We start from the raw sequence: 18,299 nt of genomic DNA on the forward strand, positions 1-18,299 counted from the left end.
ATTAAGTCGAAGTTATATGGTTAAGGTAACTATGAAATAGTAAAGGAAGAATGTGGTAGAAAGGAGAAAGGAATGAGATTGCATTTATTCATATCCTACGGAAATGATACGACTCCGGAACATTATGTAAGCATGACGACGGGGAGAGGCATAAAGGGTTCCATCACTAGATGTTATTGATAAATAAGTGCAAATGAACACTGGATACATAAGGAGCCAGTGTGCGAGATAAGTTAAGACAAAGGATATAACCCAAGAGAGATTACGCAGAATATAGTTATGAGAACGGACTAACGAGTAGTTAGTAGTTGATTCAGGAAGAGCCTAGTCATGGCTAGACAAGAGGATACAGACAAATCAGCAGATTGTGCAAGATGAACGTAGTGAACCCGAACATAGTGAATTCAGTCTTGCAGATATGATGTCGTAACCCTTGAGAAATATTCAAATAGGATTTGGGGTAATTATAGGTACCATATAAGAATTAAGGGGAAAAAATGGCACCACTGAGAAGACAGTCAAAAATTTCAGTTTAGAATCAACCTTACGAGCACAAGGGTGCGGAGATAAGTAATTAAGGATAATTATAGGTGAGTAAGAATGTCAAAAATTCTTTCAGGTATACGATGTAATAAGCTCGCAGGAGTCAAAGGGTCTCTCTTAAGTACTACAAAGAAAGACTAGCTGAGTGAATAAGGAAGAAGGATTCAACTTAAGCATAGTGACATAAGGAAGAAATGGTCTTGTAACAACAGTCTCACAACAACATTGTATGAACTCCATAAGAAAGTGGCACCTATTTTGGCTAAAAAAATAAATCAAAAGATGATATTTGAGATCATATGAGTTACATGAATTTCTAATTTTTGTGGGCAATGAGATAATCCATGTATTCATGCAACAAGTGGCATAACGACCATGAAAAGTAATCGCTTATGCTTCTAGACAACTAAGAAACCACGAGAAAAATTACCCGACCCACGATTTAGAATTAGCCACGATGATTCATGCACTAAAGATGTGGAGGCACTATTTGTATGCCATTCATGTTGATATCTATACGGACCATAAGAGCCTTCAGTATATATTCAAGCAAAAGGAATTGAATTTATGTCAGAGGGCGATAGTTGGAGCTACTAAAAGACTATGATGTTGATATTTTATACCATCCAGGAAAGGTGAATGTAGTAGCCGACGCCCTCAACCGTAGATCTATGGGTAGCATGTCATATTTACTTCCAGAGATGTGTGGGATAGCCCATGAGATTCATAAACTAGCTAGTCTTGGAGTTCGATTACTGGACTCAGGTGATACCGAAGTTACTATTCAGGACACGACAACATCCTCTCTAGAAACTAAAGTGAAGGAACTCCAGTATGAAGATCTTGTGCTATCTCACTACAGAGATATAACCCCTCAAAAAGAGAAGACACCATTGGAGATTACAGGAGATGGAGTCCTCGGATATTGAGGTCGATTATGTGTTCCTAATGTAGCAGGGTTGCACCAACGGGTTATGGGAGAAGCTCACTATTCTTGTTATTCTATTTATATAGGAGAGACAAAGATGTATCATGATATCATGGGAATATACAGGTGGGACAAAATGAACAAGGATATAGCAGAGTTTGTTGTTCAGTGCCCAAATTATCAGCATGTTAAGATTGAGCATCAGAAACTCGGTGGATTATTATAGGCTATAGAGATTTTGACTTGGAAATGGGAAGAGATTAATATGTATTTCATCATAGGCATACCTCGTACCCAACGTAAGTTCGATGCTATATGGGTTATTGTCGATAGACTTACAAAAGCAGCTGATTTTCTGTCTGTCAGGACTACTTACTCAGTAGAGGATTATGCAAGGCTTTACATTAGGGGGATAGTACGACTTCATGGTGTCACTATATCTGTTATCTCAGATAGAGGTTCTCGGTTTACAGTTAATTTCTGGAGGTCCTTCCAAAAAGGATTGAGGACTCAGGTAAGTCTTAGTACAATATTTCATCCCCAGACAGACGGTCAGGCTGAGCGTACTATTCAGACACTGGAGGATATGCTACGGGCTTGTGTGATGGACTTCAGGGGTAGCTTGGGATGATCATCTTCCACTTATTGAGTTCGCATATAATAATAGTTATCATTCCAGCATTCAGATGGCTCCATACGAAGCTCTTTATGGATGAAAGTGTAGGTCACCTATCGGATGGTTTGAAGTTGGGGAAACTAAGTTAGTAGGACCAGAGTTGGTACAACAGGCAGTTGAGAAGATTAAGCTTATACGGGAAAGACTATTAGCAGCTCAGAGTCATCAGAAGTCATATGCAGATAATCGACGACGAGACTTGGAGTTTCAGGTAGACAACTGGGTATTCCTAAAGGTATCACCGGTGAAAGGCGTTATGAGATTCAGTAAGAAAGGAAAGCTTAGCCCTCGGTATATTGGACCTTATAAGACTATACGCAGAGTAGGCCAAGTAGCATATGAGTTAGACTTGCCTTCCAAATTGGAGTATGTACATCCAGCCTTTCATGTGTCTATGATCTGTAGGTGTATTGGAGATCCCTCTAAAGTCATTCCAGTTGACGATGTTCAGGTTATAGAGCAGCTATCATATGAGGAAGCTCTCATTTCTATACTAGATAGACAAGTTTGGAGATTAAGAATTAAGGATGTAGCTTTGATTAAAGTACTTTGGATTAACAATAATGTGGAGGAGATGACTTGGGAAGATGAAGAAGAAATGAAAAATAGGTATCCTCACTTGTTTTCACTTCCGGAGGAGGATCAGACTGAGACATCACAATATTTAGGTTGGTAGTAGCACCATTACAGAGGAGACTCTGCCAAAATATTTTATAAATATCTGGGAGTTTAACATTCAAGGACGAATGTTTCTAAGGGGGGAAAATTGTTACACCTTGTGCGTCCCAAGGTGACATATAATAAATATGAGACTTGTTAATCATGATTTAAATGAGTTTAAAGTAATAATATGACTATATATGATGTTTGGATAAAACATATAAAGTTTGAAAAAAATTGGATTAAAGTTGCGAAAACACCGACTAAGGATTTGCCATATAACAGAGCTTTTTGAGAAAAAGATTTCGTGTGCTATATGTGGTATTTTTGGGACATATTATATACCAAATTGAAGGTCTTGAAATTTAGTTTCCAACTCACTTAACCGTTTATTCATACGATATCGGATAAAAAGATATTAGCATCGGAAGATGGGCGAATCAGAGGGTGCCAAGCTAGCACCTTTTGACTTTTCAAAAGTTGATATATATATTTTGTTAACTCGTCTCTGTCTCTTTATTTTTACATAGCATCTGACCAGAGGACACCATTAAAATGGTGCTTGAGCTCTCTAATAGTGCTTCAAATAAGACTATCATCTCGGACACGAAATCAAGAAGCGATAACATTAAAATGATCCCTACGACGTAAGTATCGCTATATCGCCTCTCTTTTTCTTTGTAGTTTGAGTTTTGGAATGTATTTAATAGTTAATAAAAATTTCTAATTTCTGTATTTAAGTGCTTAAATATCAAGGAAGATTCATAAATTCGTTTCCTAATAGTTAGAACTCACGGGACGGTGGTCGGAAGCCGTGAGTTCGAGTTATTTGACTTGTAGTGGACTATTTTGTGGGCTGTTTCGTGTTGCCTTTGGGCTGTAAATTTTTCTACTGTTTGATGGAGTTTTGGAGGACAAATTATGTGGAGAAACACCACATAATGACAGAATGGTGGGCTGGTCGTTCGTCATTATATTTTTTTATGTTGTTTGACACTACTTTGGTTGTTGTTTTAAGTATGAAGTAATTAAGGTGTGTGGGCTGTTTTGTAGTATATTGATGGAGATAAGGTTGAAAATTGATGCTTACATGTTGTTATTGTTGTTTTCTTGTTGTTGTTGGTATATGGTATTGGAGGAGGGCCTAGTTACAGGGGAGATGCTGCCCAAATTTACGTAAACGAGCTACTAGTTTAAGTTGCGAAATTAGCCTTTACTCAACACTGATTTTAAATCTCCTTATGCTATGGTAGATTGAGTTGAGTTGTTGGAAGAATTGCTTGGAAGGTATTATGGACTCAATTGAGTTAAGGTATGTTAAGGCTATCCCTTCTTTCTTTTTGGCATGATCCAAATGATACAAACGAAACGAGCAAAATACGCAACTTTCATAAATGACTCTATACATAGAAATACTAGGGGTGTCTATATTCTTGATTCCCAATGTGAATTATTAATATATATTCTATTCACGGGTCTCAGAAAAATACGTATTTGATAAAAGTTTATCCGAAAGGCTTATTGATTTTATGATATTCGAGAAATCTTATTAAAGTATTTCTTATGCATTTCATGCATTTATACATGTACATTGACCCATGACCATAAGGCGTTATATACACGTATATTATATGTATATGGGATATGGGAAACAATTACGACCTTATATACGTACCACCACCTAATCAGCTGGTATACGTTGATGATTTTGCCTACACTGGTTGAGATGATATGATGGGATGCCCTCAGAGGCTTGATGATGTTATGTATGCATATACCTATGCATGATATGGAATTTATACGCACATGCATGACACTATAAATTTTCGTGATTCACAGAGCTATTCAGAATTACAGGTTGAGTTCTTTACCCCATGTTTCTTTCATGTCTTTTATATGATATTGTCATGCCTTACATACTCGGTACTTTATTTGTACTGACGTCCCTTTTGCCTGGGGACGCTGCGTTTCATGCTCGCAGGTCCCGATAGACAGGTTGAGAGTTCTCCTAGTAGGTTATCAGCTCAACAGAAGGTGTTTGTGCACTCTACTTGCTCCAGAGTTGCCTATTTGGTCAGTATGATTTGAATATATATTCATTGGTATGGCGGGGCTCTGTCCCGAACTTTATGATATTTATGTACTCTTAGAGGCTTGTAGACATATGTCATGTATACAGATACTGGTATGGCATTATAGGCCAGTACGTCATATGTATAAGTCGGTATATCAAGTTGGGTCACCCTATATTGAGTATTTCCTTATGTTTTATTCTACTTATCTCACGACAGCCTCTCTGGCTCATTTACCTATGATAGTATGATATGAAAGATACGTTATGTTGATATTTGGTTGAGTAAGGTACCGGGTGCCCGTCGCGGCCCATCGGTTTGGGTCGTGACACATGTGTTATCAAAGGTTGTAGGAATATTGTTGAGCTAAAAATGGTAAAGATTGGGTTGTGGGATGATGGAATCCTTCATAAAAAGGACCTTGAAACCTTATGCACACCTAGTGTTTGATAAAATTCTCAAGTGATCTAGAACCATGATCAATTTCCTAATTTTGGTGCAATTTATTATATTTCTAAAATAGATTAAGTTGCTAAGAATTCCGGAACATTTAGAGTGTAAGGAAGATCTAGTGAGCTATGTTGGCTAAACTCTTCTCTTAGAATTGAATCCCACGATATTCTTGTAAATTATGTTAAGTCCCGAGTAATTCATTATGAAACTGGCTATTCCGAGTAAGATTGAGTTGAAAGATATATGTTCAACAAGCATCCCAAATGATTTATTCATGTTATGTTACCAATTGAGGACGTGTTAAAATATGGGTTGTGCATTAATAATGTTTTGACTTTAAGTCAAGTTCAAATGAAAGCTATTATGCCAAATTTTGTGAAATATCTCTATGTGCCTTAGACTCTAAATTGCTCACATGTGTACTACACACCTTGATTTGAATTGTATTTGTTGTTGATGATGATAATGATATTTGAAATTGATAAGGTGAGCATGAAATACTGAATATGGCCAACATGCCAAGAATGATCTTATAATTATGGCCATTAGTGCCAATGAAATGAAAAGATATGAAAGTAATATGAAATGCGATGATTGATATAAAAAGGTTGATGTCTCAAATAAGACAGCCTAGCCGGTCGGGTCGTGATCGGACACCATGCCGCACACATGGTGGTGATTGTGCTAGAAATTGTAATTGAAATTGTGATTGTGGTCGATGTCCTTAATGGATAGCCTAGCCGATCAGGTCGTGATCAGACTCCGTGATTAAAGACGGTGGTGTTGATATTGAGAGAAATTGTGGTTGATGTCTCTAATGAGATAGCCTAGCCGATCGGGTCGTGATCGGACTCCATGCTAAGAGTACGGTGGTACCGGTTTTGTGAATAATGGTATTGTGAATAATGGTATTGTGGACAATGGTATATCGATACTAAAAATTTTCCAATATGAGATATGGAAATTAATTTGAACACTGTCTTGATCCTAAATTGAGGTTTGAGAGGGTGTTTAGTTATACATACTAGTGTTATTCAACGGTACTAACGTCCCTTTTGTCGGGGGCGCTGCATATTTAAATGGATGCAAGTGGTTCCACAGCAAGAGACATTGATCAGTGATAGCAGTACACTCTTTTCAGCTGATTTGGTGAGCCCCACTTCATCTCGGGGTCATGTATCTTTTGTTTCTTATGTACCATGTTTTGAGGTATAGCCAGGGCTTGGTTACCGGCATTTCCATATTACTCTTCTATTGTACTTAGAGGCTCCGTAGACAGATTGTGGGTTATGGTTGATGTTGGGAATTGAACTAGAAATGTTGGTACTTCAAAATCATGTTTTTCATTAATTCTATAAACTCGTAATATTTTTAAATTTATAAATGAAGATGCTAATGGGAATGAAATGGAAGTTATTAATGAAATCTTTTCAGTGTTGATTAATGGAGTACATCTCTTCTTTATTCATGGATGAGTTTGGGTAGAAGGAAATCTAACAGGCTTGCTCGACCGGGTTCTCTCGGTTGAGCATCGGTCGTGCTCCCCGAGTTTGGGGCGTGATAGGAATCGTGCGTAATATTTGGCAAGAAGCCAGAGTATCTGTGAGTTTTCCCGATTTGAGTTATGAAAATCTATCTGATGATATCCACTATATTTATATATATGCTCCGGTTAAGGAGGAAATTTCAAATGGAGAGCTTGAGTTCCTCGTAAATAGGGGTATTTGTACCACATGATTTATACTTGTTTATCTCATTTATTTACTCTGCCTCATATTTACTTACTTCTTTATTGTACATGATATTGTTGGACCACTAGTAAGTGTCGATGTCGACCCCTCGTCACTACTCATCCGAGGTTAGGCTAGATACTTACTGGGTACACATTGATTACGTACCCATACTACACTTGTTGCTCACTTTTGTGCAGGTACATATGTGACTAGTGGTCTTGTGAGAGCAGAGGCGTGTATGCATGCGGGGACTTACATGGGATGCATTCCATATTATGACCTGCAGCCGGCAGAGTCTCCTTCAGAGTATTTATATTTCTCTTGTCTAATTTTGTATTCTGGACATATATTGTATTTTATTTTTACATTCCTAGTTGATGCTCATGCACTTGTGACGCCGGGTTTAGGAGTGATTATAGGTTGTCCTGTATTAAAATTGTTAAAAATATTATTATTTACTCTTTAAATTCCATCTTTTACTATTTAATTGAAGGAAATATGATTTCAAAAATATTAAAATGTGAACCAAATTAATATTTATTTTTGGCTTGCCTGACTGCAGTGTCCGGCGCCATCACGACCTTTAATAGATTTTTGGGTCGTGACAACATGGTATCAGAGCGCTAGGTTCACTTAGGTCTCACGAGTCATGAGCGAGTCTTGCGGATCGGTACAGAGATGTCTGTACTTATCTTCGAGAGGCTACAAGGTTGTTAGGAGCACTTCCTTTCTTGATTCCTCATCGTGCAAATTGATTCTTTTGAGGCTTGTACCTTTATTTCTTTCCTATTCAATCTTATGCGACATGATGCGCTTGTTATAGATTGGGAATCGAGGAATTGTCATGGTACTACGGAGGTGGTGAAAGATGTTTCTGCCTACGTAATTGATTGGGCTATTATCGTCGCCTTGTGGAAGGCTGCTATGTCGTTGCAGCTCAATATCAGTATTACCTAAGGTTTTGAGATTTGGCATTGATTGTTATGACGATTCGTGTGTTGCTATCGCACAGTATTTGTGTAATGGTAGGGCACTTGCCTATGCGTCGAGGCAGTGAATAACTTGAAAGGAGGTTTTACTCAGTGCATGATTCAGAGATTCAGTATTTCTTTTGTCCAACGGAGGAAAGGCAATCAGACTAAGAATGTTCAGGTTTGGGTTGATAGAGTAACGAGACTTGGTATTTTTGAGTGTGGTGGAATCTCCATCCGTGAAGTGGTGTCATCGTCCTTGATTGAATGTGTTAAGTTCGTCGGTGTTATGGTCTTCTTCAAATCGCCTTTGGGGTAGGGTATTGTGAATGGTGCCGGGAAAGCGGTTGTTAGAGGTCGCAGTGTGTTGTGGTTTAGGATCGAATCAGTGATTCTAATCTTCGGAGAGGTTTAGAGTTGGTGGCGATCTGTTGGTTTAGGTGCTATAGAGATGGATTTGTATTTAAGGCAACAAATGGGCAGCGAAGGATGAGGAAGGACATGTGGGAGGTGTCTTGCGGTGGTTAAACTTCTAGAAGGCCAAGTGCAAGAAAACAGAATTAGAGTATTGCTTAAAGGAGAAGGGTTTGATCAAAGTGGGAGAGTGGCAGAGTATCATATGGGTTCTGTTGCAGGATAGCTACACGCGCTGAGGAAAGTTTAGAGTGAATTGGAACTCATGGTGGTCAATGACTAAGTCTACGAACTTGATTGGAAATATTGGCCACTACACGGAGGAAGGTTGGATAAGACGGAAAAGGAGTTGCTTGGTATGAAGAAGGATACAACATGACTTTGGATTGGAAGGTATTGTCGCACCTTTAGTTTATGTTCATGAGGAGTGAACGGACTTGTACAGCTGGTGAATGAGCACGGGCTCTGGATGGTTTATTGATTTCATGGTAATTGTATTCGGTGCAGCGTTGTTGAAAGATCTCTGCATGGAATTTCCATATGTGGGTTATCTCCGGTGAGCAGGTTAACGGTTGCGTGGTGTTGACGTAGCTTCTACAAAGAATTCTTCTGGCTATCTGGTAAGGGATCGAATATGTGAATGTGGCTAGTGATTTAGAGTGCTCACGAAATATTTAACAGAAAGGTTGCGAGAAATTTTGGCAAGTTGGTTATGCAAGATTATGTCAATGAGAAAGAAGGAATCTTGGTGGGCTCCAAGGCTATGTAATTGTATCTTCAAGCTAAGTGGGAGAGCCCCACCGCCTACGATTGGATTGCATGGCTGTTTACTTGGAAGGTTTCTGGTTATCGGCATATTGGTGGATTTTTACGGCTAAGGAAAGAGAACATCAGTGGTGATTCAAGAAAAGGATTTGAGGAATGTGTGCTATAATTGGCTTTATCAATACATGTTCAGGCTTTGGGAAGACTCAAGATTTATGCTTCGTGTAGATGTGATGTACAAGAAAGGTGATTCAACCGGGTGCTTCTTTGAGAGGGCGTTTATGTGCTAATAGAGCCTTGTAGTTGATTATATTTGGGACCAAGTCAGAGTGGATGGCTCTCAACAACGGTCCTAGGGGATTCAAAGTTAAAGTGCGGTGTCTAAGGACTTTGAGTCCATAGTATAGTTAAGTATCGAGTTGTTGTAGCGGAGTATGAAAGAGATTTGGAATGTTCTGTGTCATCATTGGGTATGCGGTGCAGTATTGGAGGAAGGGACGAAGTAGCTTCGGATTCGCGGAAGGTCTTGCAGAATGGGTGTACCCGTTGGCTATGCTATTGTGCGCCCAAGGAGGGTATGATGTGGTTCGTGGGTTTTAAGACAATGTGGTCTCGTGAAATAGGGTCACTCAGGACGGGTGCAGATTTGGTTCGTTACATTTGAATGGAGATATTATTATTATTATTATTTCTAAGGCAATTAGAGAATAAATTGGAAGAAACGAGGTCGGTTAGTAATGGTTGAATCAACATAATTGTGGCAGTGATCAGTTTCTTTAGCGTAAAGTTATACCTGTTGTTGTGGTTGTACACTTAGGCTTGAGCGCCACCACTACTTGGTTGATTTGGGAGGTATTTGATTCGAATGGCTTTGCCGTATAAATGGATCTCGGAAGAGTTATGGCGGCTTAGATCATGACTTGGGGTTTGTATTTTCTACGGTTTAAGAATTCAGTACGTGTTGTAATGGTTCTCCTGAAACGAGTAAAGTGAAAGGTTTCTACATGATGCAGTTGTGTATCCTATTAGTGGTTCAGGAGTTATGATGAATGCTCTCGCATATTGGAAAGATGGGTGCGGTGAGCGGTATGAAATTTGAAAGTTGAGGATTAGGTTGCAGTTCGGTGTTGACAGGAATGTCACCAGCTCGGATGAGCAGGGAAGGATTCAGATGTTTAGAGTAAGCTGGTATTGTCTTTAGCGTCACCTAGGATTGATGTCTTGTGTGAGAGGATTGGTATACTGATTTGTGGATTTTTGATTTGATCTACAACATTAGTATGGTCGGGGGAGCATATTTTCGTGGGAGAATTGTATAAGTGTGACATGTAGTCACTTAATTGATTAAAGATTGAAACCACGTACGGAGATTGTGGTACTATCGTGTAAGTGGGAATTTGTGCCTGAAGGGCGCTCGGTTAATTTGGTTGTAGACTGTGGAAGGTTGTTACGGATTTGACAATTGTTCTTGTGTGTCAAGGGAAAGATGGTTATTATGGATCCTTGAAAGGTTATCAGCCCAGTGCGGTACGATCAGGACCGGCTTGAGGTCCGTGGATGGATCTAAATGTGAATGTGAGCTCTATATCAGGCCAGATGTGTTCATTTCAGCATAGCGTTGTTTACAGAGGAGTCTTTGGACCTTGGATGTTATTTATGTCGTCAACTATTCTGTGTAATCTATATTATGCCAGGTGGGTTGCAAGGTGGTTTGAATATTCGCATTTGTATTGAGATTTTCGTGTAGTTGTGGTGTTATATGAGCAGAATGGCTCTCGAGATGCAGGTCATTTATCGCACCTAAGTCGTGCTTGAGTTTTGTAGCGTATGGCACTATTCGTCTCCCCAAGAATGGTATTATGCACTTGGCGTGCGTGTGGTCGACATTTGGGTATTTCATAGTTATGAGCATTTTGCTCGGTAAGTATTTCCTTGTAGATTTTTATGTGTGGATCGGGTGGCACGCCCCCACGGGTATGTTGTTTGGATTGGGTTGCACGCCTCCACGGGAATCATGGTTGGATCGGGTTTCACGCCGCAACGATATCATGGTTGGATCGGGTTGCACGCCGCGGTCTGGCAGGAACAGTCTGGGCTGGAACCTCCTCATCAACATCTATCTGGGGCTCCACTAATGGGGCTGCTGCTCGGGCTCTAATATGCCCTGCCCCTACCTCGGCCTCTGGCATGACCTCGACCTCTGCCCTGTGTAAGATCTGCCACTGGAGGCTCTGGCTACTTCTCAGCTGAGGAAGAGGTACGTGTTCTTGCCATCTACCAGAGAATAAGAGTGGAAGAGTTCTATCAGTATTGAGAAACAGAATCGCACGACAAAGAAGAATAGAAGTGAAACTTGTTCCTAAACTTCATAGCCTCTGGAAGATAAGCACAAACGTCTCCGTACGGACCCTCTAGACTCTACTAAGCTTTCTCATAAATCGTGAGACCTGGGCAACCTAGTGCTCTGATACCAACTAGTCACGACCCGGAATTCCCACCGTCGGGACCGTGATGGCGCCTAACATTTCACTTGCTAGGCAAGCAAGCGTTAGAGAATCATTAAACCAAATCCTTATTTCAATTCAATAAATAACAATAATTAGCTAAGATGAAATATAATAAGTGCGAAATAATATAAAAACTGCCTTAATTACTAGCACCCGGATCTGGAGTCACAATTCACGAGCATTCTAGAATTTACTACAAGTAATAGTCTGAAAGAAATACAACTGTTTGAATGAAAGAAACAGTAAAACAGGAGGATAGACGGGGACTTCAAGGTCTGTGAACTCTGACAGATCTACCTTGAGTCTCTGGATAGCGGGTCCAATAGCTAAAATCTCGATCAACCTGAGCCGGTACCAAAATCTGTACAGAAAGTGCAGATTGCAGTATCAGTACAACCGACCCCATATACTGGTAAGTGTTGAGCCTAACCTCGACGAAGTAGTGACGAGGCTAAGGCAAGGCACCTACAAATCAACCTGTACAATTTAAGAGTGTATACAAAAATAACAGTGATGAAGAGCTAGACAAGAATTATCGGGACGGGGAAAAATGCTGAGGGAAAATACAAAATAAAGTACTACAACAGAATGATAACTACAACAACCAATATACCATGAATCAACAGGAGCACAAATACAGTAAAGAAAAAATGCACGGCATCACCCTTCGTGCTGTTTCTCTCAATCTCACCATAAAATCAATAGAAACGGCACGGCATCACCCTTCATGCATTAATTCTCATATCATGGCACGGCATCACCCTTCGTGCATTAGCATTCATAATATGGCACGACATCACCCTTCGTGCTTTTACACTCACAATATGGCACGGCATCACCCTTCGTGCTTTTACACTCACAATATGGCACGGCATCACCCTTCATGCATTAACACTCTCTCTTACCATAATGCAATGCATAAATAATAACAGGGAGATAGAATAACAAGTACAAGACTTACTTTAACATTTGGTTCCACAATATCAATCTCAACTTCGAAATAAATACTCAATTATCACCAGAAAATCCGTAAACATGATAAGATCAATCAATTTAACAACACTAGTATAAACACATAGCAATTAGGCATAGGAAAGAGACAATATAAGAAAAACTGAAGAAATATGGAAAACAGGTAACTTGGCAGCGCATAAGTGCTCGTCGCCTCACATATATGCCGCTCACATGAATTTCACATAGCAAATAGTCTAAGGTTCCTAGTTCCCTCAAATCAGGGTTAGACACAACACTTACCTTGCTCCGAAGGCCACTTAATTCTCAATCACAGTTTTCCCTCTAGAATTCACCTCCAAACCACTCGTATCTATTCAAAAATGACTCAATAATATCAAATATTGCTAAAGGAATCAATTATATTGCATAAATTAAATTTCCTAATTTTTCCTCCAAAAGTCAAAAAATTGACCACAGGCCCGCTTGGTTAAAACTCGAGGTTCGGACCAAAATCTATTTATCCATTCACCCCCGAGCCCGAATATATAATTAGTTTTAGAATCCGACCTCAAATTGAGGTCTAAATCCCCATATTTCTGAAATCCCTTATTTCTACCCAAACCCCTAATTCTACCATGAAAACGCTAGATTTTAGGTTGACAATTCATGAAATATAATGGGTAATTGAAAGAAAATGATTTAGAATCACTTACCAACACTTTGGGGAAGAAAACAAATCTTGAAAATCGCCTCTAGTCCGTTTGGTTTTTGAGAAAATGAAGGAATGGCTAAATCCCGTGTTTGGATTCTGTTAAGTATTGGGTGACAGTGTGCATCGCGTTCGCGAGGCCACTGTCGCATTTGCGAAGAGTATCAGCTGCCAAGCCTTCACGTTCGCGAGACCTTGCTCGCGTTCGTGATGGTTACCCCTTATTCGTGAGGCCATGCTCGCGTTCCCGATGTAGGATCACTGACTCTCCCCCATGAGTGCCTAACACTACGCGTTCGCGAGGAGCTGGTCGCGTTCGCGAAGGGTAACACCCCCATCGCTTCGTGTTCGCGACCAAGCCTTCGCATTTGTGAAGAAGAAAATTCCAGCCTAACCAGTTTACTCTACCTTCGCGAACGCGAAGAAGGATATGCCAGAACACCAGAATCTGCAGAAAACCAGTTTTTCCAAAGTCCAAACAAATCGTGGCCTATCCGGAACTCACCCGAGCCCTCGGGGCTCCAAACCAAACATGCACATTAGTCTAAAAATATCATACGAACTTGCTTGCGTGATCAAATCGCCAAAATAACACCTAGAACTAGAAATTTAGCACCAAATCAAATGAAATTCTCAAGAACACTTTAAAATTCCTATCTTCTCAACTGGACGTTCGAATCACGTTAAATCAACTCCGTTTTCACCAAATTTCACAGACAAGTACTAAATATTATAATGAACTTGTACCGGGCTCCAGAACCAAAATACGGACCCGGTACTAACAATGTCACACATCAATCAATTCTTAAAAATAAATAATTTTTCAGACTTTTAATTTTTTATCAAAAATTCATAACTCGAGCTAGGGACCTCTGAATTCGATTTCGGACATACGCTCAGGTCCCATAATTCGATACGGACCCACCGATACCGTCAAAATATAGATCTGTGCCCGTTTACCAAAAATATTGACCGAAGTCAACTAAAAACTTTTAAGGAATAAATTCTTATTTTCATCAATTTTTAACATAAAAGTTTTCTAGAAACACGCCCGGACTGCGTACGCAAATCGAGAAGGATAAAAATAATATTTTTAAGGCTTAAGAGTATAGAATCGAATTCTAAAACATAAGATAACCTTTTGAGTCATCACAGGCCTTAAGGTAGGAACATGCCGACTTGGTGGAAAACGTAAAAGTTTTTGAAGTTAGACACGAGGGTCTGGTAAAAGAGGCTAAAAACAATACTTCGCAGGTCCAGCACAAGACCGACCAACTCCGCAAGGAGATGGTCGAGATCCAAATAATGGCCAACGGATGGAAAAACAAGATGGACCTGCTGGCCTCGGAGAAGGAGACCATCCAGGCCAAGTTGTCTTCGGTGGAAGTTCAGCTTCGAGCCGATACACGGGCTCAGCAAAATGAGGACCTCCAAGCATGACTGGGCTCGGCCATCGCTGAACGGGATTCCCTCGGCAGGGAGCTCAAAATAATGAGGTCTATATTGGAAGTAACCTCAGCTGATGCTGACGAAATGGTGGCCCAATACAAGGCCGATGTTGAAGCAGTCGAGGTCCGCCTGAAGACTACTGCTGAGTAAGTGAGGCGGCTATCCCGAAGGGAGACCCTCGAATAAATACATGCCTGAGGCTTCGAACTATTTATCGAGATCGAGGCGGCTAAAAGGATTGAGGTCAAGGACAAGAAGCTAGCTGAACCTCGAGGTGAAGAGGTCTCCGAGGGCTCTGAAGAATTCGAAGGCCCGGACGATTCTGGTGACGAGTTGGGTTCCGATGAATACTAGGCGTAGATGCCTTAGCATTTTTTTTGTATCATGTACATATATTTTGTTGAGGTCATTTTTATTGGGTCTTTGTAAAGATATTCCAGAATATATATATAAAAATCTTTTGGCAATTTTCAAGTCTACTATCTTAGCATCTTTTTACAATTGCAAACATTTCTAATGCCTTAGAACAGAATCAAAGGTAGTAATAAGTCATTTTTCGGAGGTCCGAACAAGACCTGTCTTCGATGCAATTTTTGCTCAAAACTTGTGAAAACTCGGAGTGACTGGAAATTTCCCCAAGATGATTGCTTAAATATTTTTAGACTATATCTTTGCCGAGGGTAACCTTTGAATAAGTTTAGTATTTTGTTGAAGGCCATATGTTTTGATTACGGGCTTTGGACGTCTCCGAACCATTTTTAGGGTGCTCGTAGCCTTTTAGGTTTAGGCGCTGCTTAATAGGCTTTGTGCCTCTGGGTTTCGATAACCCGAGCCTCCCAAACCTGTTTCGGATGACAGTCCCCAAGTGGGGGTAGCCCTTTGGGCTCGGATAGGGGTAAATCCTTGGGCTCGATAGTCCCCGGGTAGGAATAGCCCTTAGGCTAGATACTTTTAATAAGCAAAAAGTGCATATTAGCAAGGCGGAAACTTTGTTTCATTTTCATATGTAACATACAAGATTGTAAGCGTGTAAAAGTTCGTAGTATGGCTAAGGTGGCCTATGCAGGCACAGTTCACTTGACCGTTTTGCGCTTATAATAAATTCTAACCACCGAGCCTAGACCGTTCAAGCATAAAATTTCCTTCCTTGCTAAAAATCTTGACCCGAGGGTGATGGCCCCCAGTATTCGAGGTCGATCTCGAGAGGGTTCGGATACTGCTAATGCGACCATTGACTCCGATTTAAAATCGGTCTTCAATTCTAAGTTAGCACAATTTATTGTTGCCTTATTAAAAACCTTGCCAGAAACCTCATTTAGGACAAAATCGGTTCAAGGGAAAAAAAGTGCAACATGTGCTTTCAGACCTAACAACCACACTCCTTTAGTTGGTGCCTGCAAGTGTTAGTCTGATTCGTAATAAAACAAAAGGTGAATGAGATCATACCTTAGCAGTAGTACCATTTTAAGTGCGTCACATTCCAGTTGTTCGGTAGTTGTGCATCATTTCCTACTTCGAGTTTGTATGAATCTCTACCGGTAATCCCGATGACTCGATATGGTCCTTCCCAATTCATTCCCAGCTTCCCTTCGTTCGGGTTCCGGGTGTTTAGTGTTACTTTTCTTAACACCAAGTCCCCGATATTAAAGTGTTGGAGGTTGACTCTTCAATTGTAATATCTTTCTATCCTCTATTTCTAGGTGGCCAACTAGACTAGGGTGGCCTCGCGACTCTTATCCAATAGTTCTAGGCTCGTGCTCATCGCCTTTGAAGTGTTGGAGGTTGACTCTTGATGCTTCAGTTGCATATCAAAACTAAGGCTCGGTTCTCCCACCTCAAGTGGTATTAGCGCTTCGGCACTATAGAACAACAAAAATGGAGCGGCCCCGGTACAAAAGCTTGGGCTTCAACCCACTTAGAGAAATAGTCAGTCATAAATAGTATAAAATTGAGCCTTACCGGATGCCCATGGTAGGGGACCGACAATGTCCATTCCCCATTTCATAAATGGACATGGTGACATAACCGAATGTAGTAGCTCCCCGAGTGGATAGATCATTAGTGCATGCCTCTAATAGCCATCACATATCCGTACAAAGTCCTTTGCATCTTTCTTCATGTCGATCCAGTAATAGACGGTTCTGATTATCTTACGAACCAAGGATTTTGCCCCCGAATGGTTTCCGCAGGTGCCTTCGTGAACTTCCCTTAAAACATATTCAGTGTCTCCCGACCCCAAGCATATGGCGAGTGGGCCATCGAACGTTCTTCTAAATAGAGTATGTTCAGACAGGCTAAACCTGGCTGCCTTCGTGCGCAGAGATCTCAATTCTTTAGGATCCGAGGGCAGCTTCTCAGTCTTCAAATAGTCTATATACTTGTTTCTCCAGTCCCAAGTTAAAATTGTTGAGTTTATCTCGGCATGGCCTTCTTCCACTACTGATTTTATGAGTTGTATGACCGTTCCCGAGCTGAATTCATCATTATCAACCGATGACCCCAAGTTAGCTAGAGCATCAGCTTCGCTATTTTGATCCCAGGGTACGTGTTGGAAGGTCCATTCCTTGAATCGATGCAGTGTTACCTGTATTTTGTCCAAGTACCTTCGCAATTGTTCCTCTTGTACTTCGAATGTCCCGTTGACTTGATTTACCATAAGGAGGGAATCGCACTTAGCATCGACTACCTCGGCCCCCAGGCCTTTAGTCAATTCGAGACCTGAAATCATGGACTCATACTCGGCCTCATTGTTAGTCAATTTCACAGTTCTAATAGATTGCCTAACTACGTTACCCATAGGCGGCTTCAACACGATACCGAGTCCGGACCCCTTTGCATTCGAGGCATCATCCGTAAAGAGGGTCCACATTCCTGAGGAAGTCCCTAAGGTTAACAACAATTCCTTTTCGCCTTCGGGTATTAAGATCAACGTGAAGTCGGCCACGACGTTTTCTAAAATTTGAGATTTGATGGCAGTTCGAGGTCGATATTCGATATCGTACCCGCTAATTTTTACGGCCCATTTGGCCAATCGTCCCGAAATCTTGGGTTTGTGCATTATGTTCCTCAGTGGGTAGAAAGTTAAGACACACATGGGATGACATTGAAAATATGCCTTTAATTTTCTGGATGCGCTTAGCAAAGCGAGCGTCAATTTCTCTAGGTGAGGGTACCTTGTTTTAGCCTCGCTTAGAGCCCTGCTAACATAATAGATAGGAAATTGTGTACCTTCATCTTCCCAGACTAAGACTCCACTTACCGCAATCTCGGATACCGCTAAGTACAGGTACAACTGCTCGTCTACCTTCGGAGTATGAAGCAATGGTGGGCTTGAAAGGTACCGTTTGAGTTCTTCCAAAGCTTGTTGGCACTCCAGGGTCCACAAAAAGTTATTCTTCTTCTTCAATAGTGAGAAGAAATGATGGCTCTTATCGGAGGACCTTGATATGAACCGACCCAGGGCGG

General features: G+C 40.7%; 1 protein-coding gene across 1 annotated transcript; it reads left to right on the forward strand.

Annotated features, from left to right (window-relative positions):
• The first annotated feature begins 600 nt into the window (after window positions 1-600).
• Window positions 601-1,472, forward strand: LOC138896133 (uncharacterized). Its single transcript, XM_070180914.1, has 2 exons — window positions 601-619; window positions 1,174-1,472. Exons 1-2 carry the CDS (start codon window positions 601-603, stop codon window positions 1,470-1,472), a joined length of 318 nt encoding a protein of 105 aa, XP_070037015.1.
• Window positions 1,473-18,299: the final 16,827 nt, after the last annotated feature.

Source organism: Nicotiana tomentosiformis, chromosome 7, assembly GCF_000390325.3.
Source record: "Nicotiana tomentosiformis chromosome 7, ASM39032v3, whole genome shotgun sequence".
NCBI lineage: Eukaryota > Viridiplantae > Streptophyta > Magnoliopsida > Solanales > Solanaceae > Nicotiana > Nicotiana tomentosiformis.